This window comes from Sitophilus oryzae, unplaced genomic scaffold (assembly GCF_002938485.1).
Source record: "Sitophilus oryzae breed Bouriz unplaced genomic scaffold, Soryzae_2.0 scaffold_484_pilon_pilon, whole genome shotgun sequence".
In the NCBI taxonomy this organism is placed as follows: domain Eukaryota; kingdom Metazoa; phylum Arthropoda; class Insecta; order Coleoptera; family Curculionidae; genus Sitophilus; species Sitophilus oryzae.
The window spans coordinates 289,631-317,259 of record NW_022147067.1 but is presented as its reverse complement, the minus strand read 5'-3'; the positions used below and the strand labels follow the sequence as shown (position 1 = coordinate 317,259).

Below are 27,629 nucleotides of genomic sequence, written 5' to 3'. Positions count from 1 at the left end.
TATTTATTGAAACTTATTTATATTTATGTTTATCATTGATATTTTTTTAAAGTAGAAAAATATTTATAAACATCTTTTTTAAATAATATTTAGGTGATTTATATATTTGTTCGTATTTATTCTTATTTCTAAAGCATTTGCCCTGCCTATAAGCTTATACTTTTTGTGTTGATAATATTTAATTTTTATTTAAACTTATTTGTATTATATATTATATTATATTAAAGTATATTATTAATAATAAAAAACTTTTAACTATGTTTCATAAATTTATTTTACACTAAAGTAAAAACTATGTAATAGAAATGAGTGTACCATTTATAATTTATCTTATAATCTATTGAATAAAAATATCTAAGTGAATGGAAGAATATAAAATATGCAATAACGTAATAATCAGTTAAGGATATTTTATTCACCGCACTACAATTTAGAGCTACAGATCTGGACCATATTAAGAATAGTGCTTTATTGTTAAAAAGATCAAACAAATAACAATATCAAAAAAAACGGCGTCAAAGACGGCTAGTAAATGACAATCGATGAGAATTTTGGCGTGGTCAATCTCTAGCCGTCATTTACTAAAAATTGACACAAAACTCGTCAACAATTATTAATACGAATTACAGAAAGATTAAACATTTCTCGAATTTTAAATCACACCATTTAAAATTCATTTTTACTCAATATAAAAATAATTTACAACCTTCTGAAGGCCAACTGGCAGTACCTAAGTGCCATTAAGGAATAAAGTAGAGTAAGGGTCAAGTAAATGATATTTAGAGGGCATGACATCGCCAAAATTGTCATCGATTGTCATTCTCTAGCCATCTTTGACGCTTTTTTTGATAGGTATTATCAATATTATCATTACATTTTTTGGGGTAAGTATCTTTATAAACTACATGCAACATTTATAAAATTTAACACCACTATTTACACCGGCGTACTATGGACGTACAGTAAAGGTACGTCTATAGTGCATCGGCTTCTCGCTTTATCGCGGCAGACTAGCGGTGAAAAATAGGAACAACTATTTTATGCGCGTGGCCATTAGGGTTTCCGGAACCGGAGCTGTTTTTCGGAACCGGAGCTGTTTTTCGGAACCGGGAATTTCGGTACCGCGCTTCTTAGGAACCGGGATTTCCCGGGTTTTTTTGATACTTTCGGTACTGATTAATTTTTGTTTAATGGTAGTGCAGTTCATCAATTAGAAAGTAAGGGATGGTTTTTCAAAGTAAAATGGTTAAAAATTGTGATTTTTAATGAAAATAATATAAAATTATTAAGTAATCAGTCATGAAAAAATTAACATGAACACAAGTAAAGGAAAAAGTATAGGTAACTTAAATTTCACATCAAACAACATAAACCAACTTGACTGAATTTGAGACGAAAGCGTTAAAATATTGAATTAAAAATGCAAATATCTATTAAAGCATAACATAGTAAATATTATAGGAACTTCAAAAGAGCAAATAGCAAGAACAATAAGAAATAGCATCATTACTTATTTAGAAGAGTTTGATTTCGACCGCTAAAAAGTATCAAAGGACTTTCTCACTTAACAAAAAAATATTTTTTTTAATTTACCGAGGCCCTGTTCTGTGATGGCCAAAAAGATCTGAACTCTAATTGGTAGTATTAATTAGAGTTTTTAGAACCGTACTAAAATATTTTCGTTCAACGATTGAGAGTTCGTCAATTAACAAGCAAGGGATGGTTTTCAAAAGTAAAACCGATAAAAAATTGAGTTTCAAATGAAAATAATATCAAATTATTAAGTCATGAGAAAGTAAACATATGAATAATGAACATAAGCGAAACAAAAAGAACACATAGGTGAAACAACATCGATAAACCTCCAAACCAACTTAACTAAATTCGAAAAAAATATAACTAATACATTCAGCAATATTACACTAAATAATAAAATAATATATTTAAACTTCAATAATTGCTAATAAACATTATAGAAACTTCAAAAGTAAGAACATTAAGAGATATCATCACTACCTACTTATTTAGAAGAGTTTGATTTTGACCGCTAGAAAGTATCAAAAGTTTTTCGTACGTAACAAAAATATGTTTTTAATTATTATTAACGAGTCCCGAAAGTACCGAAAGAATCGGGAATTAATAATTTCGAGTCCCGGTTCTTTGATGTTTCAAAAGAACCGGGAATACCCGGTACTTTCGGTACCGGGATTTCCCGGTTCTGAACCCTAGTGTCCATAAGGCGCCAGTCAGCTAGGACTACAACCGAATTAAATTGCTTCTACCGGAATGAATTATTTTTTCTTTTTGTCGCTTGCCCGTTTCACCAGTTCAACAGTTCTATCATCGATACCCCCTTTTGAAAACAATTCTCAACTCCCTCCCTCCCCCAAACTCAGTCTACCTTGCTCAGCTCATTTCCAAACTGGCAACCAATAAAATTATGCTTTAGCACAATGCAAGCTATTTACTTATAAAATTATTAAACAAGTGATCGATTTAAGATAAAGAAGAGATCCCCATGGGATAGCTTCACGATGCCAAATGACATTCCCGCTGCCTACAAGCGGTTGTAATGGTCAATACCTGCTTCAATGGCGTATAAGCAAGCAAACAACAAAGCAATAAGACCTGTCGGGAAATAAGTCGGCCACCGGAAAGACGGTGCACTATGGACGTACCTTTAGAATTGTATTGTGATATTTGACGTTTTTTTCACATTTTATGTTTTTCATTAAAGCTGCCATTCACTATAGGCGTTAAACGAGCAATCCGATTGGGCGATCTAGTTGCTTTCGATCAAATTGTCGGAAGATCTCCAGGTTAGTGCGTCATCAAATTGAAAGCGATATTGTGGTTGCCAAGCAATCTTTTGATTTACAGTGCGGAAGGTGAATCGGGTTGCGATTGCCAGTAATTTATAGAGGTTGTACGAGGATCGCCCAATCAGTGGACGTCGGCAACCGGGTTGCTCAACTAAATCGTTGGTATTCCCTCAATCAACGATTAGATTTTCTTGTTATAAATATAAAATTCTTTCCGGCCTAATAGACGATACACTAAAATAGACTTTTTTTCGTTTGTTGAACTGCTGCCTGCTAAACCGTATTACTAAAAGAAATATGAGTATTAAAGGAATATATAATAAATAAATCTGTGTTAATATTATATTTATTTTATGCTTTTCTTGGCGGTTAACTAGCGGCCTACATTTTATGTTAAAATATGAACTGTTTATTGCAAATGTGGCCAATGTTATTCCTTAACCTCTAAAATGGTCTTTAATTTTACCGGAAAAGCAGGAAGTATGAATAAGAATCAAAATTAATATACAGGTGGTCACGTGAGCCACATAGCGAACATGTTATGGTTTTTACAAGGTTCCGAAATATTGTATAAAACAAACGTATGATATTGTGTTCGACAGTGCAACAACGATTTTTATTCGAGAAAAATTTCAGTTACTTTTCCATTGACAATTTCAGTTCGTGAATTAATTGCCGTAAACAGGTGAGTTGCAATGGATTTATAATTATTATTTACATTTTTTATAGTGCAGTTCAATTCTTTCCTGGTTTAGAAACCGCAACAAATTGAAATTAGAACATTTCAAAAATTCAAGTGTCATTGATAAGTAAAAGGACTACAGAGAGAGTAATTTTCCTCTGTGATTTTTCTAAATACCGCATATGAAATAATTTTATGCCTACATAATATGTCATCATAATCATCATTTTCAGCTTATTCAACCATTTCCTTTTATGGTGTAGTCTCCCTCACAGCCTCCCTTTGTAGATGGGCCTATTGTTGTCTATTGTTGGCTATGCGGGCCCAAGTTATTCCTGCTAATATCGTGGTCCCATCTCAGGTTCGGTCTTCTTCTAGGTCTGGTAAGAACTTCTAGGTCTGTTTCTGTCTCGTGAGTACCATGTTATAATTTTTTTGGTCCATCTGTTGTCCGTTCTTCTTGCCAGGTGTCCTGCCCATTGCCATTTGAAGGATTTTACTATGTGGATGGCATCTGTTACTTGGGTCTTTTGTTGTGTCCACTCTTCTATTACTGTCTCTCTTGGTTATTCTCTGCATATTTCGTTCCATTGAGAGTTGTGCGACATCCAGTTTCCTTATGATGTCCGTTTTAAATGTCTAGGTTTTGCATGCATAGGTCATGACTGGTAGTACACATTGATCGAATGTTTTCTTTTTTAGATAGAGTGGTGTTCTAGATTTGAATATGATCGAATTTCTTCCATAAGTACTCCATTCTAACTTAATTCTTCTGTTGATTTATGGAATTAGAGATCCCGAACTGTGTATTAGTTGTGCCAAATATATACAGGGTGTCCCAGGCTGAGCGTGCATTAGAAGTTTTTGGAGAACCATAATATCTAGATCGGAGATTTTTTGCACATTACTGTTTCCTAAAGAGATCTATCGATTAAAAATATTTTAGAAAGACCGGAAATTGACAGCAACTTTCTTATTTTAAATTGGTACCCCCCATTTTTTATTATATACTATATATATTCTCTGTAAAAGTTTGCGAATGTTGATCTCAAACACTCTATACCTAACTTTAACCGTTTTTTTTTGAGAAAAAAAATTAATATTTTTGGAGAAAAAAAACTGCCTGTCAAAAAAAATTGTATAACCTAAACGTCAAATTTAGCGATTACCACAGCCACTGGGACATAAAGAGAAGACATGTGGCTATCTATTTCAAAAATTAAAATGTTCGAATGTCATATAGTATTGGCCGTAGCTGCCATAGAATTGAACGATTAAAAAATTATCATAAATCATTTTTTTTTAAATGGAAACCCACTTTTTTTATTTCACTAATGAAAAGGTTTTTTAATTCTTTACTTTTTGATTATACATATTGCTATACCTAAAATAAATGGTTTTTAAGTTATTTAAGATTTAGTTTTATAGCGTAATTTTTTCTTGATTTTAGCTAGACATTAAGCATAGATAAATGAAACAAGTTTAGATTGGAAAGTGCCCATAAGGACAATGTAAACACTATTTGGCGCTATTCTTGCAACGGTCGCGACCCAAAACTTTTGAAAATTTCGGAGCGGTTCGGCTTTTTCCGGAATTATATCGCCAAATATTGTTTATTCAAATTTATTATTATTTTCTTTTAATTTTATAAATAAAATACAGTGTGTTGCATACAATAAATTTTATTTTATATAAGGACGCATGTATGAAATACCTATGAAACATTGGAAACCGACGTTATGCCACGATCCACGATGGTTTTTGCAGTTCACAGTTCACAGCACAGCTATTTATGTTTTTAATGCCACTTTTTCAAAATTATCACCGGTTGGAGTAAATAAAACTTGAATTAAACTCACAAGATAGCAATAAAAACTTTGAAAATGGACGCTATAAACACTTTTCGAAATTTCTTTAATGAGAGCGGTTTAGATTTTGAAAGATTATTATGATTTTTAAAGATTCTGACTTTGACAAGAGAAAATTATTTCTGTTTTTGTTTGCCGTTGTTCTTAGCGACCGCTATAGCAGCGCCAGATCGCGTATAATGGTCGCGACCCAAAATAATCTCGCGACCCAAAATTTTTATGGGCTTTCCAATATGACATTAAGTGTCAAATCATCAGACAATTTATTTCCTTCTGTCAAAAAACTAATTATTTGAATTTCGTATAGTATTATAAATACTGCTGGTGAAACTTTATAAAGTGTATTTATAAAAATATATCTCGTATTTTAGTGATAACTAGTGGCAATATGACATGGCCAGATATAGTTTTACATCGCGTGATGTTTAAAAGCTTAGGCTACTGGTTAAAAAAAACAAAAAAATATACCCTTTAAAACTAAATCTTAAGTAACTTAAAAAAACATTTATTTTAGGTATAGGAGCATGTATAATCAAAAAGTAACGAATTAAAAAACCTTTTTACTAGTGTAATAAAAAAAGTGGGTTTCCATTTAAAAAAATGATTTATAATAATTTTTTCGATGTACTTAAACAGCCGTTAAACGGTAGCCTACTAAAATGCCGTTAGTAGATATTGTGACGTCGTTCATGTCGGCGGAAAGTAATGCCTGGTCTTAAGCATTCTGCAAAAGCACCTGTTCAGTGGCAGAGGCTATCGCTTCGTAAGCGAATGGTCCGTGGTTCAAATCTCACGCCGACCAAGACTTTTTATATTTTTTTTGCTTATAGCGTGATTTTATTGCATTGGTTTCACTCTTTTTAGTTGGATTGGTTTAGTTATTTGGCGGGTTGGTTAGCGTGGTTATTTGGAGGGTGTTAATTCATTGGTTAGTTGGTTATTTGGTGGGGTTGGTTGATTTTTACTAATTTATATTTGTTTTATATATTTTTTATCAGTGTCGAGGTTAGTTGCGTTGGTTATTTGGAGGGTGTTAATTCATTGGTTAGTTGGTTATTTGGTGGGGTTGGTTGATTTTTACTAATTTATATTTGTTTTATATATTTTTTATCAGTGTCGAGGTTAGTTGCGTTGGTTAAGTTGGTTATTTGGTGAGGTGGATAGCGTTGGTTAGTCCTTATAAAATTCCTATATTTCATAAAGCCGTCAAGTGCGTCACATCAACGATGTCATACCTATTAACGGTATTTTAGTAAGGTACCGTTTAACGGCAGTTTAAGTACAGCCTAATTTTTTAATCGCTCAATTCTATGACAGCTGTGGCCATGATTATATGACATTCGAACAACATAATTTTTGAAATAGATAGCCAAATGTATTCTCTTTATAGTACAGTGGCTGTGGTAATCATAAAATAATTAACTAGAAAGAAGTGTCAACTCTGTGTTAAATCGTGGAAACACGATACGCCACCGAAAGCCTTCGTTGTCGTCTGGAGAACTAATTTTCCAATTGACAGGTTGACATGATGGCTTCATTTTTATTTCCGTTTCCGGTTATTCAATGGCGGGCCCTCTTTCAGTTTAAATGTATTTTGTATTCTTTCTTATCATAAATAAAACAAAACAAAATTTTATTCAAACATATTTATTTGAAATATGAGACAACGGGACTAAATAAATATAAAAAATAAAGAATTGAATGGTAAAATAGTAAAATAGTAAGGTATAAGCATGACTTACAGTAATTTGTAAATAAATACGCGTATTCACAGCCATCAAGGATAGAAAACGGGGGCAGACATGAAAACGGGAGCCTTATACAAAAATCTGAAAACAGAAAAACAATTTTTTTTATACTAAAATTAACAATGTAAAAATATCAAGGTATAAAATATAAATATACTGTTTAAAAAAAGCGTCCATTATTCCCAAAGAGACCTGGTTTGTAAATCAAAAGAAGCAAAAGAGACTTTTAGTCGGATAACAATCAGATTGTATCAGTCAGATTTACTGCATTATTGACAATAAATCGCACATACTGGAGATAACTAATGTTGGCTATAGTTAAAAAATGATCTTACCTTGCTGTAAATTGTTTCCATTTTCAAAAAAATCGCCGATCATAAACATAACAAAATTTTCTTGCATCTAAAAAATACAGAAATAGTGTTTATTCACTACCTATTTTTAATATACATGGGACATACCTAGTACTGCAGAAACGTCTTTTTCTCCAGGATTGTTCATGTAATAATATATTTTATATGCTTTACTACCTTTATATTTATAAATTTCTGCCGAAATATCAAATTGAATTTACAAAACAAAACTAACCGGAGAGAATTAAAATGGCGTCGAAATTTGTTCTAGAACAAATCTGAAGTTGTCTCTGAAATCTGTCAATTCTAAACTGTGAAGTTAGACAATAGTTAGACAGAAACATTGCTGTCCTTATCTAGGCGGCCATACTTGTCGTCAGGAGATGACAGGATTGACACTAATGACTGTTTCCAATTTTCCTATTTCACTGTCACCCCCCTGGTGGTAATCACTAAATTTGACGTTTAGCCTATACCCATATCATATTTTTGACAGGCAGTTTTTTTCGTTGAATTTTTTTTTCTCAAAAACGGTCAATATTAGATATAGAGTATTTAATATCAAAATTCATAAAATTTTACAGAGAATTTAAGTATGTAGTAAAAAATGGGGGCACACATTTAAAATAAGAAAGTTGTTGTCAACTTCCGGTATTTCCGAAAGTTCCGCCATATTGAAAGTATTTTTAATCGATAGATCTCGTTGTAAAACTATGATGTGCAAAAAATCTCCGAGCTCGATGTTATAGTTCTCTAGAAAATTCGAATACAAGCTCAGCCTAGGACACCCTGTATATTATTCTACTATTACCAGTGTTGTGTTATTTATTAGAACGTCTTTTCTTTCCACTAGTTCGTTGTACATTATTTTAATTTTTGCTAAATTCATTTTGAGATCCACTTTATTGCTGGCTGTATTTAGTTCATTAAATTGTGATTGTAGTTCTTCAGGACTATTGGCAATTAGGACTATGTCATTAGCGAATCTCAGATGGTTAAGGCATTCTCCATCATAATATGTATTATACCGTATATCGAAAAAATAAACGGCGTCCAGTTAGCTTGGAAATTATGATCGATGGCATTTATTATATATTATTATATACATTTGTCATAGCCATCGCTGACGCTATTTTTTTCACCATATTGTATTCCTATAAAATTAAATGACATTCACCAACAAAGGTTTTCGATATTTTGTATCGCTCTTGATAAAAGAAATTGTGCGGTCATTGCTACAATGCGTGACATTTAGTTACATTTTAAACAGGGCGAAAATTAAGTTATCTACTAATTTTACAAAAAATATTAAAATATGAATGTACCATATCAATACTTGAATTATTACAACGGATACATTAAAAAATAGGAATACTTTAAATACAAAAAACGATCGTTTTATAATTCTGCATCTAAAATAAAAATAATATACAGGGTGGTGCATTCAAAAAAATGAGAGAGCACTTTAAATATGGCGATGTTGGCCGTTTGCATTAAAAATACTCTGTATAAGATAATGTCAGTATTCTCTAAAGGTTCTGTTACCTTATATGTATATTTAAGAAAATATAATATATATAAAAAAATAAAATAAAAAAACGGCGTCAAAAACGGCTGGGAAATGACATTATAATTTTGGCGAGGTCAAGCTCTAAACGCTATTTACTAAAGATTGACATATAGTCCAGTCATCTTAGGGGTTTCACCTCGGAATTCGAGATAACCGGCTGTAACTTGTATAAACCTTTATTTTAACATCCGAAAACATGTCCCAAAACCTACATATCGTCGGCTTTATGACGAAAAGGCGTATCTCGATTTTTGCTACTTTTCAGGAGAGCAATTTAAAGAAAATCACTTACTTTATTTGGCCATTAAATGTAAAATCTTTAATTTTTTAATAGCGTTTTTGTATTAATAGTTAAACGGAGACCTCGAGGAAACGTGCTGAAGATAAATTGAGCGTAAATTTTAATAAATAATGTTGCGGACCCGTGTGAACTCGACCTAACCTAACTATATGTCCCGCCCTCAGATGACCTTAACATCGCATTAAAGAATAGACACGGTAATGATTCATTCGTTCGAGAAGAATCGAGTTCCACTAGAATGGACTAGTACATACGAGAACATTCGAAAACCTTCTCTACGCACCTAACGATCTATGGACTATTCTAGTGTTCTTTACCTGTCGGTATAAAAGCCGGCGGCTGTGGCCTACAGAGGGCAGTTATAAATATACCAGTGCAGTTGACGCGCTAAAATTCAAAATAAATTCTTAGTTATAAATCGTTTGTAAATAGTTCTATAAGTCTTTTATCGTTATTGTTTTTGTTAATTAGTGTTAAATAAATAGTGTTTAAATAAATTGTGACTTTCTATCCACACGGAACCGACGAAAAACGTAACAATTGGTGTCAAGTGTGGCGTGTGTGATAGACTAGAAGAATAAAAAGACTGACCATGGCTCTGAAAAAATTGTTGAAAGACTTGAAAGTGTCTGAACTGAAATGCATCTTGGAAGAGAGAGAGTGCGAGACAGATGGAAAAAAGGCATTTTGCAAGCTAGACTGAGAGACGTTTTGGTGGAGGAAGGTGAGGATCCTGACACATTTTACTTCGAGTTGGAAGGTGACCTTGACTCGTCATTAAAAAACTTGCAAGACAATTTAAACGACAATTTGCAAGAAACTTTAAATGATAAAATGAATATTTTAGAAGATAAAATCAGTGATAAAATTATAAAAAATTCCCAGGATTTAATTAATTCTTTAGAAGATAAGATCGCGCAAAATTCTAAAGACATACAGGCCAACTTTAATAATAAAATACTTAATTTAGAAGAAAAGATAACAGAAATCCAGGAATCTTCCAGGGAATTAGAAGAAAAGATTATAGATAATTCTACAGAACTACAAGACAAAATAACACAAATTGAGGACGATGTAAATAGAAAAATCGAAATTTTGAAAGAACAAATAGCAAAGGCAAATTCACCAAAATGTCAAGAAACATCGGAGAACCCGACACTGGTTGAAAATAAGTATGTCTCAAAGTCAGTTATTAAGCCTCCACAGTTTGACGGAAAAACCGCTTGGGCCAATTATTTTTGCCAGTTTGAGGCCGCTGCGAGAGCGAACGGGTGGACAATCGCTGAAAAGGCTACCGCTTTGACTGTCGCACTGCGAGCAGATGCGACTGACATCCTGCAGACACTGTCACCATCGGAACAGGGAGATTATCAGCAATTGGTACGACATTTAGAAATAAGGTACGGCCAGGCTCATTTGGAACATGTCTATCATTCCCAGCTAAAAAAATCGCATTCAAAAGTCAAATGAGTCTCTGCAGGAGTTTGAAGCCGACGTAGCCCGCCTCGTTCGCCTTGCGTACCCTGCTAGGCCCGAGAATGTTATGGAGCGGTTGGCAGTACAGGCATTCTCCGATGGCTTACGTGACAACGAGACAAGACAAGCACTTCTCCTAGCTCACCCAACGCACTTGGTGGACGCTTTAGCACGTGCCCTAGAATTCGAGGCCGCGAAACAAAGTTCTCGGTCTTTAGGAAAAGTACGGGCCATCGACGAATGTTCCGACGAATCCGTGGAAGGGATTGTTCGGAAAGTAATGGACCAGTACATTGGCAAGAAGGGACCGATTCGTTGCTGGAACTGCGGACAGGTGGGACACGTGCGAAGCCGTTGTAAGGAGAAGAACGAAGAACCGGCTTCGTCGAGGTCGGAAAACTACTAAGGGTCGAAATGAAGGGGCACACGTCGACCTGTACCCAACATGCCCCAACGAAAACTGCTCAAGTCGCCTCGCTACAACACAAATTCAACAGCATTTTTGTGGATGGTTTTGTTGATGGAGAGTTCCGGACCATGCTGTTGGATACAGGTGCGACGAAAACTATCATCAGACCGGACATTCTTAAAACATCGAAGAAGGTTAAAACAACACAATGGCGACTACGTACTGCTACGGGGGGCTCCGCTGCTGTCCATGGAGAAGTAAACCTTAATTTTGTTATTGGGAGCACCAGTTTTGAACATCCAGTGTTAGTAGCAGATATCGAAGATGAACTTATTCTCGGAATGGACATCATGACCACTAAAGGTTTTGAACTAAACTTCAAACAGGGAATTTTGAAAATAAATGAAGAAGAAGTGGTTCTATATCGAAAATGTGAGGAGACGCTTCGCGTGGTGGTAGCAGAAGATGTTTCGATCCCTGAGCGCTGTGAGATATTTTTGGATGGTTGCCTGGAAGGTAAAATGAATAATGGGAGTATTATTCTGTTGGAGCCAAGGAACCATGACAGCGAAATAGGACGAGGGATCGCTGTTGAAAAAGCCATGCTGCGAGCGAAGAAAACTGTACCGGTGAGAGTAATGAACACGAATTATTATTCTGTATCCTTGAAGAAGGGAACCCTTTTAGGGTACTGTTGTTCGGTCTCCTCAGTCATTCGAAGCGTGGAAGCCTTCAAAATTTCGACTTCAAAAATTCCGGACAAAATGGTGAAGGAGTTAGTAAACGTTAAGGGATTATCTCCCGAAAATAGTAGAAAATTGAGAAACCTGATAATCAAGTATCAAGATGTGTTTGATAAAGGAAAAGCAGGACAGAGAGGTCGTACCAATTTAGTACAACATAAAATTGATACAGGAGATGCGCGACCAATCAAACAAAATCCGAGAAGACTTCCGCTCGCCAAACGTGAAGAAGCTGATAAAATCCTTCGAGAAATGAAAGAAGAGGGTGTCATCGAACCATCTAACAGCCCGTGGACATCGCCGGTAGTACTAGTAAAGAAGAAAGACGGTACCACCAGGTTCTGTGTTGATTATCGGCAGCTCAATAATGTTACCAAGAAGGATAGTTATCCCCTGCCGAGGATAGACGATACTCTAGACACGCTGGGGGGGTCAACGATATTCTCTACGTTAGATCTGAAGAGTAGATTTTGGCAAGTCGACATGGCGCCGAAAGATAGAGAGAAGACAGCGTTCTCGGTGGGCTCCGGACTGTGGCAATTTGCCGTCATGCCTTTTGGATTGTGCAACGCGCCAGCTACCTTTGAAAGACTAATGGAGTCTGTGTTAAAGGGACTATCCTGGACTACCTGTTTGGTGTACCTGGATGACATCATAGTGGTTGGGAAATCCTTTGACGACCATCTGAAGAATTTGGAAGAAGTTTTCAAGCGACTAGGGACCTCTGGTTTGAAACTTAGCCCAAAGAAATGTCATCTGTGTCAAGAAAAGGTACACTACTTGGGCCATGTAGTCTCCTCCCAAGGAGTTGCGGTAGATCCACAGAAGACCAAGACAGTGGAAGAGTGGCCAATACCTAAAGATAAACATGAACTACGAAGCTTTTTGGGACTATGCACATACTATCGCCGCTATGTACAGGGTTTCGCCACCATCGCAAAACCATTGACCAGACTTACCGAAGGCGAGAGGCGTTTCTCTTGGGACTCAGATTCTGATGAGGAATTCCGAAAATTGAAGAAGGCCCTGACTAGTGCGCCCATACTTAGCTACCCTCTTGGCAACGGAAACTTTATATTGGATACCGACGCTAGCAATGTTGCGTTAGGCGCTGTTCTGTCTCAGATCCAGGATGGTCAAGAAAAGTCATTGGTTATTTTAGTAAGACCTTGTCAAAACCGGAAAGGAACTACTGTGTAACCAGACGAGAATTACTAGCAGTAGTTAAAGCAGGGGAACACTTCTACAAATATCTCTATGGAAGAAAGTTCTTGTTAAGAACAGACCATGCTGCTTTGAAATGGCTGTTGCAGTTTAAGAATCCTGAAGGGCAGGTAGCTAGATGGATTGAACGATTACAAGAATTTGACTTCGACACAGAACATCGAGCTGGGGCAATCCATCGAAATGCCGACGCACTTTCCAGAAGACCTTGCGCTAAGGACTGTAAGCATTGTTCCCGAGCAGAAGAGAAAGAAGTGAAACTCCTAAGAACAACTGTGGTTAATGATAGTTGGCAACCCGAAGATCTTGCAAATGACCAAACCAGTGACCCAGAATTAGGTTTAGTAATTAACTGGAAAAACGCAGGCCAAAGACCAACGTGGGAAGAAGTTTGCAGATATTCGCCGAACGTAAAGTCATACTGGGCTCAGTGGAATTCTTTGGTAATAGATAACGGACTACTTCGCCGTGTGATCGAGAGACCGGAGGGACAAGAAGAGAGAAGGCAGACCGTCATTCCAAAGAAGAGGGTCCCAGAAGTCTTGGAGGAAGTTCACAATGGAACCAGCGGTGGACATCTTGGTGTTACCAAGACACTTGGCAAGCTGCGTGAACGGTTCTACTGGGTGAACTGCAAAGAAGACGTGAGGGCCTGGTGTAAGAAATGTGACATTTGCGCAGCCATCAATGGGCCACAAAAGCGTGGTAAAGCCCCTATGCGCCAGTACAATGTTGGTAGTCCCTTCGAACGAATAGCGATCGACGTGGCTGGTCCTTTCCCGGAGACGAACGATGGCAACAAATACATTGTGGTAGTAATGGATTACTTCAGCAAATGGGTCGAGGCCTACGCGTTGCCAAATCAAGAAGCGTCCACGATTGCTGATGCCCTTGTTAAAGAATGGATCTGCAGGTTTGGTGTTCCCATGGAGCTTCATTCAGATCAGGGAAGAAACTTTGAGTCCAATCTGTTCCAAGGCGTCTGTGAAGTCCTGAACATCCGCAAGACCAGGACGACTGCTCTACATCCACAATCCGATGGGATGGTTGAACGCATGAACAGAACTATCAACCGTTATCTGGCCAAAGTAGTCTCTGACCACCAAAGAGACTGGGACAAATTTCTTCACCTGTTCCTGTTGGCCTACCGTTCATCCGTCCAAGAATCTACAGGGCAAACTCCAGCCAGCATCGTTATGGGACGGGAAGTGCGCCTACCCTGTGATCTGAAATTTGGTTGCCGACCGGGAGAAGAAGTCGCCGGAGAAGATTATGTCCACACACTACGTCAAAGGATGGACGACATTCATCAGAGAGTCCGCCTAAATATTCAAAGTGCTAGTGACCGAATGAAGGAACACTACGACATTCAAGCTGAGCATGGAGGATACCAACCAGGGAAGTTGGTGTGGCTATATAACCCGCAGAGACGTCGTGGGTTATCTCCGAAGCTACAATCCTCGTGGGAAGGGCCATACGAAGTCATGGATAGAATTAATGACGTCGTATACCGTATCAGAAAATTGCCAAAAGGAAAACCGAGGGTAGTCCATTTCAACCGTTTGAGCCCCTACCAAGGCGAAATAGAAGATCGTGCTGGGACCGTGAGAACCTGCAGCTTTGATCCCCCTGATTCGGAGATGTCCTTTGACGATTTCATGGCCCGATACAACAGCAGTGAGAAGGCTCGCTATGGTGTAACCAAAGAAGATCAACGAGACCTCTTTTCCGTGCCTCCTGATTATTCGCTCGCTCATTGTGTGGCTCGAGATTTGCGGATGTCCAGAGGAATCGCTGCGACGTTCAATGAGAAGTTTGGGCGTGTCGGAGAACTACGCCGACAGGATCCAGAGGTTGGAAGCGTCTTGAGGCTAACCGACAATGCACATGGTCAAGCAAGGCACATCTTCTACCTGGTCACCAAGGAATGGTCCCCGAGTAAGCCGACTTATCTCAATCTATGGAAGACCCTGATTGAACTGAGAGAAGCCCTGCTAAACAACAACATTGCACGATTAGCCATTCCGAAGCTGGCGTGTGGACTCGATGGTTTGAGTTGGCGTACAATCCGGAACATGATTGAAGTCTTGTTCAGATTTACGGGAATCGAGATCCTCGTTTGCTGCTACAACCCAAAGCTGAGATCGGGAGAGAAAACTGTAGACTGCTATTTCTACCAGACTTCGCAATGTACCAGGGGCCAGCTTTGCAAATACCTTCATTCACCGTGTACATCTCGGGACGAGCATGTGCCTAAGAAGGGGGCAGTGTTGTGGACCCGTGTGAACTCGACCTAACCTAACTATATGTCCCGCCCTCAGATGACCTTAATATCGCATTAAAGAATAGACACGGTAATGATTCGTTCGTTCGAGAAGAATCGAGTTCCACTGGAATGGACTAGTACATACGAGAACATTCGAAAACCTTCTCTACGCACCTAACGATCTATGGACTATTCTAGTGTTCTTTACCTGTCGGTATAAAAGCCGGCGGCTGTGGAGAGGGCAGTTATAAATATACCAGTGCAGTTGACGCGCTAAAATTCAAAATAAATTCTTAGTTATAAATCGTTTGTAAATAGTTCTATAAGTCTTTTATCGTTATTGTTTTTGTTAATTAGTGTTAAATAAATAGTGTTTAAATAAATTGTGACTTTCTATCCACACGGAACCGACGAAAAACGTAACAATAATTTATTTTTAGTTGTTTAACAGAGATAGGCCTTTTTGTTATAACAATAATCAATTTATTTCCGAACGAATAGTATACATACGCCCATGTAAAATAAATTTAAAAATGATGGTAAAGTGTTCTTAATAAGGAAAAAAAAATAATACAATATTCACATTATGGAATACATACAAGAAAAAATCTGGAAATCACCAAAAAAATCAGAAACAAACATTTTTAAATACTTTTATTCGCGTTGGATTAGATCAACTGAAAACAAAGGCAATGTTCATTCCAGAAGCAAGTAAAATACTCTTATCCAGTTTAGTTTAATAATATTGTTTTTTATACAAAAATGCATTTTTTAACTAATGTATTTTTAGTAATTATTTAGTTAATTGAGTTGAATAACAGGTTTATCACTAGTGTAAAGGGGTCGTAGGTCTTGATATTTTCGTAATACTATAGGTTTTGGCTCTGAATTTTGTTTAGAATGTGATGTTGAAAAATCAGCTAAAGTTTTAAGGTTGCTGTTCTATAACTTTCATGAGTTACCGGTAACAGCTGGTTGGGCATAAATAACTCGCCTGTTTTTTCATTGCATGAGCAATATAACGGATTTAGTAACATTGCCCGAGATCAACTGATCGAAAACAAAGTTAACCAAAAAGATATTTGCCCGAGTAGAAAAATCATCGAATTGCAGAACAGAAATAAAAATTACCAAAAATGTCGATTTTTTGCAAAAGATTGTTCTAATACAGGGCATTTAAACACACGGCCCATTTAATAAAAACCAAACTAAACAAAAACAAAACATGTTTCTTCATCAGTGCCTTTTTGATAGAAATAACTGTGGAGTAACAGTTTCTGTTTTCCCTGTTCACCGATAACAAATTCGAATTTCATTCTACGTGTTTATGCTGGATGATGATAGGCACAATAAATAAAATTTTCGAAAAATTGGCAGGGATGACAACGGCAATGGCCTGACAATGATAATGAGATGAAAATTATAGTATTTTTCGGGCAACTTTTTGGTTCGCTAAAATGTTCTCAGGGAAATTATGATTTCTGGAAATTTTCCTTCGGCCATTTATTCTTGGACAGTTTTTTGGATACTCAATACAGCTATGTGCAGAGTCTAAAAGATTCTAACAATGATTTTTGGCAAAAAAAACAGAGAAAATCACACTGTAAAAGAGCTGCTGCCATGATAGAAGTTTTATTTTGTCCCAAGCAACCATCGGAAAATAATTAGGCAGAATGGTGTTATTTTCTCTCGCATGCATTTTCGTAACTTAAAACAAAAGGACCTATCTCAAATTCCATCTGTCTTGTATGTAGCATAACAATTAGTATAATAATTGATGTAACAAAGAGCCCTATCTCAACATACGTCTCTTCGTCATAACAAAGAATTGTAGTATTTGAGATGGGGCAAATTTTTAAACGAATATAAAATGAAAAAGGCATAATATTGAGATGCGCAAATTCGCTATGTTAAAATATGACCCGATGTGCATCTCATGACTTTGATATCTCAAAATCGCCAAAAATCAAGATACGCCTTTTCGTCATAAAGCCGACGATATGATAGCGTGTGCGCGACTTGTAGATAACTGACGTCAAAGGTCAAAAAATCGATTTTTTTCGCATTTTGTGCAAATATTTCGTCCCCTTTTACATTTACGCTATTTGTATTTATTACAAATATTGTAGAGTATAAAATTCTCTACAAATTTTGTTTCAAAAATTTTTTTGTACCTCAAACTGTTTTTGAGATAGAGGGCGATGAGCGCGCAGTCTTTCATAGTAGTCTCGGTCAAAAACACGCCGTATAAAGTCCTTTAATTATTGAAAAATATATAATTATAAATAATTTACATTTTCTCATAAAAGATCATATTGAATATAATAACTTTTATTAAGTATATCTTCATTAAATAACACTTACCTCCTTGTACAATTAGAAAATTATTAACAGAAATACTTTAATTACATTTTAATTATAGTCAGATTTATACTAATTACCTCCAGCTCCAGAAAATTTGCTGAACACAATATTCTGCAACTGTAAGAATGGTTGTGGTTCGCGATGTGGATGCAGGAAATCAGGGTTGCCGTGCTCTTTAGCTTGTGGCCAGTGTAATGGGCAAGCTTGTCTCAATAATGCTTCACCCTATCAGAGTGATGTCAATGAAGATGGTACATTTGACCCCGAAATCCTAGAAGACTTGGAGACAAATGTCGTTGAAGATGAAAATGAAGAAGAATTTGAAATTCCACAACGACCAGATGACGATGATGAAGAAGAAGAAGAAAACTAAAAATAAGAACATGGGGGGGGGGAGTTCTTTTTATTTTTATTCAGTTTTATGTCTTTTTATTTTTATTTAATTATTATCTATTAATTTTTATATATTAAATTTAATATTCTATTTTTATTATTTTTTTAATTATTTATATAATTTTTATTAATTATTTATTTTTATTTAATTTTTTTATATATTCAAATCGTATTTTTTAATAAACATTTAGATGTTGTCCTTTTATTTACTTAAAATGTAATTAGTATAAATCTAACTATAATTAAAATGTAATTAAAGTATTTCTGTTATTAATTTTCTAATTGTACAGGGTGGACCATTTTGGTTGTTTCTATAGGGTATCTAGGAAACCGTGAGAAATATTCAAATTTTGATACTGCAGTCTCGGGTTCTTTTTTTGAAAAAAAAATACAATGGCGCAAACGGATCGTGGCTATCTTGATCGGTTTCGAAGCTACAGGGGGATTCTCAGATTTTGTACTTTTTGAAGATGTTCGATAGTTTGTTTATTTCTGCAACCGCGGAAAAATGAATTATACATTCTAAAGGCACTTTTCTGTGTAGAATGCAGTGGCGTAGTCAGACTTTTTCAAAAAAAAATATTTTTTGAGATATTAACTATAATTAGAACCCCCTCTATATTTTTAAATTTTCTTATTCAGCTTGGCATGGGCTTCTCGAAAATATATAACACTCTATATTTATTTTAACTATTAACTTCAACATTTCAAATTTTTCTTAAAATATCCACTTAGTAGATAGTAGGCCGCGCCGAGTAACACAGTAAACGGTTGTTATAGTGATCGGAACATCTAAGATCGGAACATCAGTCCCTAGCTGTGTTTGATGCGGTTTTTTTATCATATGCTATTATCATTACATTTTTTGGGGATATGTATCTTAATAAACTATAGGCAGCATTTATAAAAAAACTTATTTATATCCTCGTAAACAACGTGGCATATTGTACTTTCTCGAACAAATGGGTCACCCTGTATATGTATGATTCAAAATCTATGAAAATAAACATTGCCTATTTGTATTGCAATATGATAAAATAAAGTTATTTGCAATAAAACGTGCCTGCGTCCCATCGGTATATCGAATCGGACTTGCACAAAAAACTAGTCAAATACTAAAAACCACAAGCATAAACCACAATAACGGAAGAAGAGAACAGCTGAAATCTTCTATCTCGTTTATTTTTAACAAATCAATAAACATTTTTTTTTCTAACCGTTAAACAGGAAATGGAAGAAAACCGTTTATAAAACAAGTGCTTTACAGTTATGGATGCCAATAAAATGTTGGAATACTAGGTAAATGAAAGTGAAAATTGACTAAAATAGTAAAGTAGATACAGTGATGAAGAACATATTTAAGAAGTTACTGGATAAAGAGGATGAGACTAAATTGACACAGTACATGGTAGTTTTTACTGGTGAGTTTTGTAAGCCACAATATCTAATAAAACATAATATGTCAATCTATAGGAGATATGTCTTAAAAGAATATTACCCAGTGTAAAAGCGGTGCAGTGCTAAAATAACTCCTAGTTAACTTCTAGGACTAATAGTCCAGGAGACGGTGAATTATTTTGTTTTTATTTTCCCAGTGGGTGATAATATAATATTATATCACAGATTATACAGATTATAATCTTTCTTTTTTCTTTATTGTTTTTCGTGGTTCCAATTTTCGGAATCGGGCCCTAGTTAGGTGACTAGTTTGCGCACATAGCACGCCCACTTATGGCCTCTAAAATTGTGCACAGCGCCTGACCGGCACAGTTATTAGAGAGATAACGAAAAACCGAATAGCGTCATCCAGTATTTATGCGTACCTTATCATGGTTACGATGTGCGCGAGTCAATTTTTAACGCAACACCCGCTAATAACGTTATCGCCTGACGTAATCTGCGGATCAATTACACCAGGCGCTCTTTCTAAATAACCTCTGATAACGTTTAAAAAATTGCTTAAATGGGCATGTGCGGGTATTTGACAACCGGAGCCGGCCGGCGAGATCTTTTATTTTAGGTTATGTTTGAATTGTTTTGAATTATTGCTTTAGTTTTATTAGGTAATTTGATATTTAAGTAGCTGGGATTAGTTTTAATTAAATAAATATGGCCCAAAATATGGATTCCACCTCTTCCAATACTAAAGAACCTATAAAGAGTCTTAGGTTTACAGCAGATGACGACTTAGCCCTTCTAAGAGAATTTGTTGCTTGTTGCCCTAAACCCACTGGCAGACGTTGAACAATAAAGCACTGGAAATAAGTACTTTAGCCCTTTAGTTTTAAAATACCTAGTAAACAAAACAATTTCAAAGTTTTAAATTCAAAGTTAGGTTAAATTTAAATAGCGAACGCGACGCGATCAGAATTCTTTCCGATCCGATAACTATAAATGAAGAGAGTTAATACCACCTCACTTAAAGGAAATAACACCTGGTCTTATTAACGTCCATGCACGCTATTCGGTTTAGCGATATCTCTCTATTACGCTGTTTATTGTTATTTTACGCGAGTTTATTTTTGCGCACAGGAAATTTGACTCGTTTGCACATCGTCATAATAAACAATTTTCGTACCACGAATTAGGGACAAGATTTTTATCTGTATACTTATAGGATACCTAATCTGTGGTGGCCTTAAGTCAATGACTATTTTTGTGAGTCTGCGACTAAAATTTTCGGTTGGGTTCACTAAATAAAAATAAAAAAGTCCATCTATTTTCCCAATCATAACTATTTAACATTTATTAAAGTGAATCATTTTATTATTGGACATAACAGTCTGGCACGTCCAAAGTGACTGGAAGTCAGTCTGGCTGAAAATTTTTTATAGATTTTTGAAATCCGTAACTCTTATTTTCACATGTCTCAAACTTAACGTATCATTTGATAATCAAAAGTAAGTCTTTCTGATTTACGAAGTTGCCAAACGAGTCTGACGGCATCTTTTGAAAATTGCAAAAATTACAAAATTTTTGCTCTCATTTTCTCCGATTTGAAAATTTGACAACTGATAAATAATACCTACTATAATTTATAATTTCATAGAAAATACACGTCTGGCTGTCATTTACAATCACAAAAACCCATGCCAGACTTACAAGTTAGGTAAGTTAAATGAGGAGACGAAGCGGCACGTGCGTATTTACCTATGTATACACGCTCGTATTTTTAGATGGGGAATTTTTTGATACTCAGCAATTTCGTGATTTTCAATACAGCAAAATCGAGAAACATTACTCTTTATTTCAAAAAACACATTCATGTAATGAGAAGTTTAGGACAAGTCGCCTTGACCAGATTGTTTTATTAGAACTCAAAAACTAAGGGAGATACAAAATAAATCAAAGGTCGATTTTGTAGAGTAGGTATTAAGTTTCCTACAATAAACAACTGACAATTTTCTCGTATCTTTGATGGTTATAAAGTTATTGGCGAATAATTTTTTTATGAGGGACGGATGTATTGACATTTTACTAAAACCGTGTTTTTTAGCCTCCTGGGTTCTCAAAACGTTGAAAAAAAAGTGTTTTCAGCGATAGTCAAATTTCGCCCTAAACTAATACTTTTCTTATTATAAATTTTGAAAAGTAAAAATATGTAGGGATTAGTCTAGCGAGTTTAGCAAGACTTTCGGGATGTTCCACATTAACTAGACTATATTTGCAGCTGTAATTATAATATAAACAACATCTGACAAATAATAACTGACTACGAATAATTTCTGAAGTAACGTCAATATTTGGATGAAAATTGGTCTCTGATAGTTTTTTGACATGAGAAATTTGATTTTGATGTCATTGTGACTCATATTTCTAGAGGGCGCCACCCACATGTGTTTTAACTGTTTTGAAGAGTAATAACTTTTTGTCCGTACCTGTATAGAACTGCTGAGTGAAAAAATATGCATTTTCGTATTTTTTTAAGTAAAAAATGTCTCTTGGTAAAAATCGTTACAAGCAACCCTTCTCGAAATATTTAGAATGGGAATAGTCAATACATGTCATTATTGACAAAAAATATGTTGAGTAGGTAGTTATTGGACTAAAAAGATAAATTTGAATTTTTTTTTTTAAATTAATCATAAAATTTTCTTCGAAAAAATGATGACGATTAGAAGGGCTAAGTCGTCATCTGCTGTAAACCTAAGACTCTTTATAGGTTCTTTAGTATGGGAAGAGGCGGAATCCATATTTTGGGCCATATTTATTTAATTAAAACTAATCCCAGCTACTTAAATATCAAATTACCTAATAAAACTAAAGCAATAATTCAAAACAATTCAAACATAACCTAAAATAAAAGATCTCGCCGGCCGGCTCCGGTTGTCAAATACCCGCAGATGCCCATTTAAGCAGTTTTTAAACGTTATCAGAGGTTATTTAGAAAGAGCGCTTGGTGTAATTGATCCGCAAATTACGTCAGGCGGTAACGTTATTAGCGGGTGTTGCGTTAAAAATTGACTCGCGCATATCGTAACCATGATAAGGTACGCGTAAATACTGGATGAACGCTATTTGGTTTTCCGATATCTCTCTAATAACTGTGCCGGTCAGGCGCTGTGCCACAATTTTAGAGGCCATAAGTGGGCGTGCTATGTGCGCAAACTAGTAACCTAACTAGTACCCGATTCCGAAAATTGGAACCACGAAAAACAATAAAGAAAAAACAAAGATTATAATCTGTATAATCTGTGCTATTAGATTGAAATCATAAATTTGAAATGTCTTGAACAATGATGATGAAGTGTTCTATCATCATTTTTTATGAATAAATACCAAATAAAACTTGAGGAATCAGCAAATTAAGAAATAGTCAAAGAAATATAAGAAAAACAATAATCAGCTGACACACAGTCTTAATAAGCAAGGAATTTTTTTTGATTGCATATCGCATTTTTATAATTGTTTTGTGGGACACTTTTTTTAAATTTAATAACTGTTAATAAACATTTAACTTAATAAACATTAAATGTTATTGTATGTATATCTTCGTAGTATTATTTTATATACTTTTTCAGCTACTATAACATTGTTTACAGCTGGTATATACCAAGGATGGGCAGGTCCCTCCTTAATGAAAATCCTCTCCGACGAATATCCAATTAAAGTAACAGTCGAAGAAGCCTCGTATGTAACAATAGTGGGCCCTGTTGGTCATGTAATTGGAGGATTTTCTGCTTCGTATTTAGCTGATTATGTGGGAAGAAAAAATACAGTGTTGGCAATTGGCATACCTCAGGTAATAATATAGTTATAAAGCAGTGCTCAAACGGCTGGTGTACGTGGCAAACATTTTTTTATTGATTTGGCATATACTTGCCATGCTGCAAACCTAAAGTATATATTAGAATGTATTTCAGGAAAATATTTTAACTTCTACAAGGTGTGTCAAAAATTTGTGAGTGGATTGGGATGATTTTTAGCATTTTTGGCTTCTTTTCTGATCACTTTACATAATCCTGAGGTATTATTAAATATATTTTGATAGTTTCAGGGGGATACTAATAAATAATTAAAAAAATTTGAGACTTTAAAAAATTATTAAAAATACAAGAAATGTCCTGAAATGGAAACTATAAATTACATACTATACGTTAGATACTTTAGATTTGTACTTATACAAAATTTCTAAGTTGTTTATTATACAGGGTGAGTCTTAAATCAGTGCAAATATTTTTAGGGGTAGTCAATTTTGTTCTCAGAAACACGATTATGAGGTTTTTTCGCAAAAAAAAAATTTAAAATTTGGAATTTTTTGAAAAAAAAATTTGATTTTTTTTTAGTTTTTTGTTAATAAACATAATTTGTTGATAATATGGCAACAAAAGGTAGTAGATTAATTTTACAAGGAAGAAAATTCAGAAAAGATCCAGTGGTTCTCAAAATTTTAGCAAAAAATCATTTTTTTTGGAAATTTTCAAAAAAAACTACGCTTTATTGTACAAAAAGCCAAAACAGCTTCATCGACAAAGCATTCACAAAACAAAAAAGCACAAAAACAAATATACAAATAATAAAAATAAATGTCATAAATACAAATCTGTTCAAAAAAATTTACGTCATAAAAAATAAAACATATATGGACATTGCAGAACACAGGCGAACAAAGTGAATTATCTCGGTTATTTTAGATTTATTTGAAAAACGGTAAAGAGAAAATATGTTTCTTTTATCGAGATCTACCAGCCCTAAAAATATTTACACTTATTTAAGACTCACCCTGTATATAGGAGCCACAGATGCTCAATGCATTATCGCTGGACCCTGTAGGACAGTAACAAATATTTGCCAAGTACAAGAGTTGTCAGAGCCCGGCTAAAGATAGTATACTTGCCAAGTATACGAGTTTGATACATAATAATGTCAAAGATTAAGGATTTATATTCTATATTACTTTTTGATCTTGTTTAATTATTTAGGTCACAATAGTCCCTTTTGGTCGCATTGATAAAGTATTTCCAATGTTAATCTCGTTTATTAAAAATAGTGGTTAAAATAGAATAATTTTTGCTATACAAGTTAATATTTTAATGTTTAATGTTCTAAAGTTAGTTGTAAAGCTAGTTAAAAATTTGTAAAACTTTTTTTTGCAAAGAACCCTAAAGGAAACTAATGACTAAAACTCATGGTTGTATAAAGGAGGGTCCACATTTAGTAACATGTTATATAACATTGCTATTTAACAAGCTACATGTAACATGTTAAAAAACCGGGAGCCGTCCACATTATAGTTTTCGTAGTCATGAATCGTTTTGGCGAGAAAGAGGTTCAGCTCGCAGCAGCGGCGTGCGTAATTATTTTTGAACTAAGGGAAAGAAAGTCGAGAAAAAAAGAGGGTTTGAGTCCGCCATAGCCTACCAGCAAGATCTAGATATACAGTTGAACTCAATTAGCATATCTTTTCAATACTTGCCTCGGCTGTTTCTCGTGGTGTCGTCTGTCTTTTAAAAACATTAATAATTTACAGTACGTCTCGTCTCCTGGATCTGTGTCTATGAAAGGAATGCGGACAAAAAACATTTAAATAAACAGCAATATATTCTATACGTCGATTTGACGAGTGCGTCACCGCAAATCGCTCCGCCCACTCATTTTATTGGCTACTTGCAAATTTGTCGAATTTTTATTGATGGGACGCGTCGTCTATTTTTTACGAAAAACATCGAGAGAATATCGTTTCCCCTCTCACGGATACCCCGTAGCTACAGAACGAACAGAGGTACTGTAAAAGCAAAAGCAAACCATTTTGAATTATCCACTTCATCTAAACCATGCAGTTCCTTATTTGCATTTCTTTTGTTCCCGCTGGAACTGGCCTATTAGATTACGCATTTTTTCTCAACTTTTTCTGTTTCCAAATCCATACTATGAAATGAAAATCGCTGTCATTTTATATGGAAAATTATATGGGGAATGTCATCGATCGTCATGTCCAAGCCAACTGGACGGGAGGCCGACGGGAGCAGTTTTTTTTCGATCATATGGTATTATTGACCAGTAAATAAACAAACCAATATCAGCTCACCACACTAAGATTCTGTCGCGCACGTCCCTGAAAATATGAGCGGCTAAACTAGAAATTTAGCAAGTGTGGACGCGTTGTTTCATGTTACAATAGCAATGTTGCACAACATCTTTTGATCTTTACCGACTACAAATGGATAACATCTAGCAAGTTATATAGCATCGAAATTTGCTAAATATAACTAAAAAATATGTAACATGTTATATAACTTTGCTATATAGCAGTGTTATATAGCAAGTGTGGACCGTCCTTAAGAATATGAAAAACGGAACGCTATGAAAATTATTAAATAATAAAAAAAAATGATTATCAAAATCCAAGCATCTATCCGCTATTTGCAACTGACTATCCAGTCGACACAAAGTTGCACGAATAAGTTTTGATAATCTGCTATTTGTAACACGGTGTTGCTAAAATTCTAATTATTTTACTTATTTTTTCAGGTACTGTCTTTCTTCTTGATATACTTCTCGTACCACAGCAAATACCTCCTGTACATTTCAAGAATCCTTGGAGGCATGGGGGAAGGTGGTGCTCTAGCCTTACTCCCATGCTACATAGCCGAGGTAGCTGAACCGTCAGTGCGAGGAACATTAGGCACCTTTGTCAACTTGCTTTTGCTCTTTGGTCAGCTATTCATCAACACAGTGGGCTCTTTTCTCACCATTCACGAGACCGCTATCATTTGTTTAATATTTCCTGTGATATTTTGGACTTTATTCATACACATGCCCGAAAGTCCTTACTACTGTTTAATGAATAAAGATCTCGAAGGTGCCAGGAAGGCGTTACAAGTATTGAGGAGAAAGAAGAACGTGGATAAAGAAGTGTTACAGTTGTCTTCAGACGTTGACCGCCAGATGTCCGAGAAAGGATCTTACAAAGACTTGTTTTGCATCAAATCGAACAGGAAGGCTTTCTTACTAGTTTGCGCTACACGAAATTTCCAGGTTTTTACCGGAAGTATTGCATTAATGTCCTATGTTCAAATAATGATTTCTGACGCCACAGACCTATCACCTGTTATGGGCTCCACTGTCTTGATTATAGCCGGGGTGGTGATGGTAGTGATAGCCTCAGTTTACGTAGATAAGTTTGGTAGAAAACCGACACTAGCAATTTCCTCCTTATTTACTGCTCTAACCCTCCTAGCTCAAGCTGTATTTCTGTCTATACGCGACTACACTGACATAGATGTTTCATCACTCTCTTGGCTACCCCTTTTAATAATGACCTTCAACAACTTGGCTTTTAGAGGCGGGTTAGGAGTGGTAACTAACATTTTTATCAGTGAAATTTATTCGACAAGTATTAAAGCCAAAGCCATGAGTCTGGGCAGTCTTAATTTTGCAATTGTCATGATTATCAGTACGAAATTGTATCAATTGACAGCTGATTATGTCGGATTGGCAGTACCTTTTTACATATTTGCTATTACTACGTTTATAGGCAGTGTATTTTTCTATTTTGTTCTACCAGAAACTAAAGGTAAAACACTGGAAACAATACAACAGGAGTTAAAAGGGAATGTAACAAATGAAACTAAAACGGAAAATACAGACCCTATATAATAATTTTTTGATAATAGTATTTTTTAGACTAAAGTCAGTGTGCCATCGACATATCAAAAATAGCGAATGAAATAAATATATTTGCGTAATTTATTTATTATTTGCTTTTATAAGTATTAATGAGGTATATTAATATTTAATAATAATCAATAATTAATTAATAATAAGTAATCTCTTGTCAACTGTGATAGTAATGTTTCTTTTAGTATGTATGTGTTTCTTTTAGTATTGACTTTGCATTAAGTATAGTTTTTTATGTAAAATAAATATTTATATAAAAATTAGTTTATTTTTATTGTGTAAAATTATAA

At 35.1% G+C, this 27,629-nt stretch overlaps 1 protein-coding gene across 3 annotated transcripts; it reads left to right on the top strand.

The window, feature by feature from the left end:
* The first annotated feature begins 2,804 nt into the window (after window positions 1–2,804).
* Window positions 2,805–27,593, top strand: LOC115886349 (facilitated trehalose transporter Tret1-like). 3 transcript variants are annotated; one of them, XM_030905449.1, is made up of 4 exons: window positions 2,805–3,507; window positions 19,487–19,640; window positions 23,241–23,461; window positions 26,191–27,593. In XM_030905449.1, the coding sequence occupies exons 2-4, from the start codon at window positions 19,565–19,567 to the stop codon at window positions 27,316–27,318; spliced, it is 1,425 nt and encodes a 474-aa protein (XP_030761309.1). In that variant the 5' UTR covers window positions 2,805–3,507; window positions 19,487–19,564; the 3' UTR covers window positions 27,319–27,593. The 3 variants fall into 3 exon arrangements, with proteins under 3 accessions (XP_030761309.1, XP_030761310.1, XP_030761308.1); XM_030905450.1 differs by having other exon boundaries at window positions 19,447–19,640; window positions 23,262–23,461; XM_030905448.1 differs by having other exon boundaries at window positions 19,447–19,640.
* The last annotated feature ends 36 nt before the right edge of the window (window positions 27,594–27,629 follow it).

Coding starts and splice junctions, on each gene's coding strand:
- LOC115886349 (XM_030905449.1), top strand. CDS start 19,565: ATGAAGAACATATTTAAGAAGTTACTGGATAAAGAGGATGAGACTAAA. Junction 19,641..23,240: donor GTACATGGTAGTTTTTACTG/GTGAGTTTTGTA, acceptor ATACTTTTTCAG/CTACTATAACATTGTTTACA. Junction 23,462..26,190: donor TGGCAATTGGCATACCTCAG/GTAATAATATAG, acceptor TTATTTTTTCAG/GTACTGTCTTTCTTCTTGAT.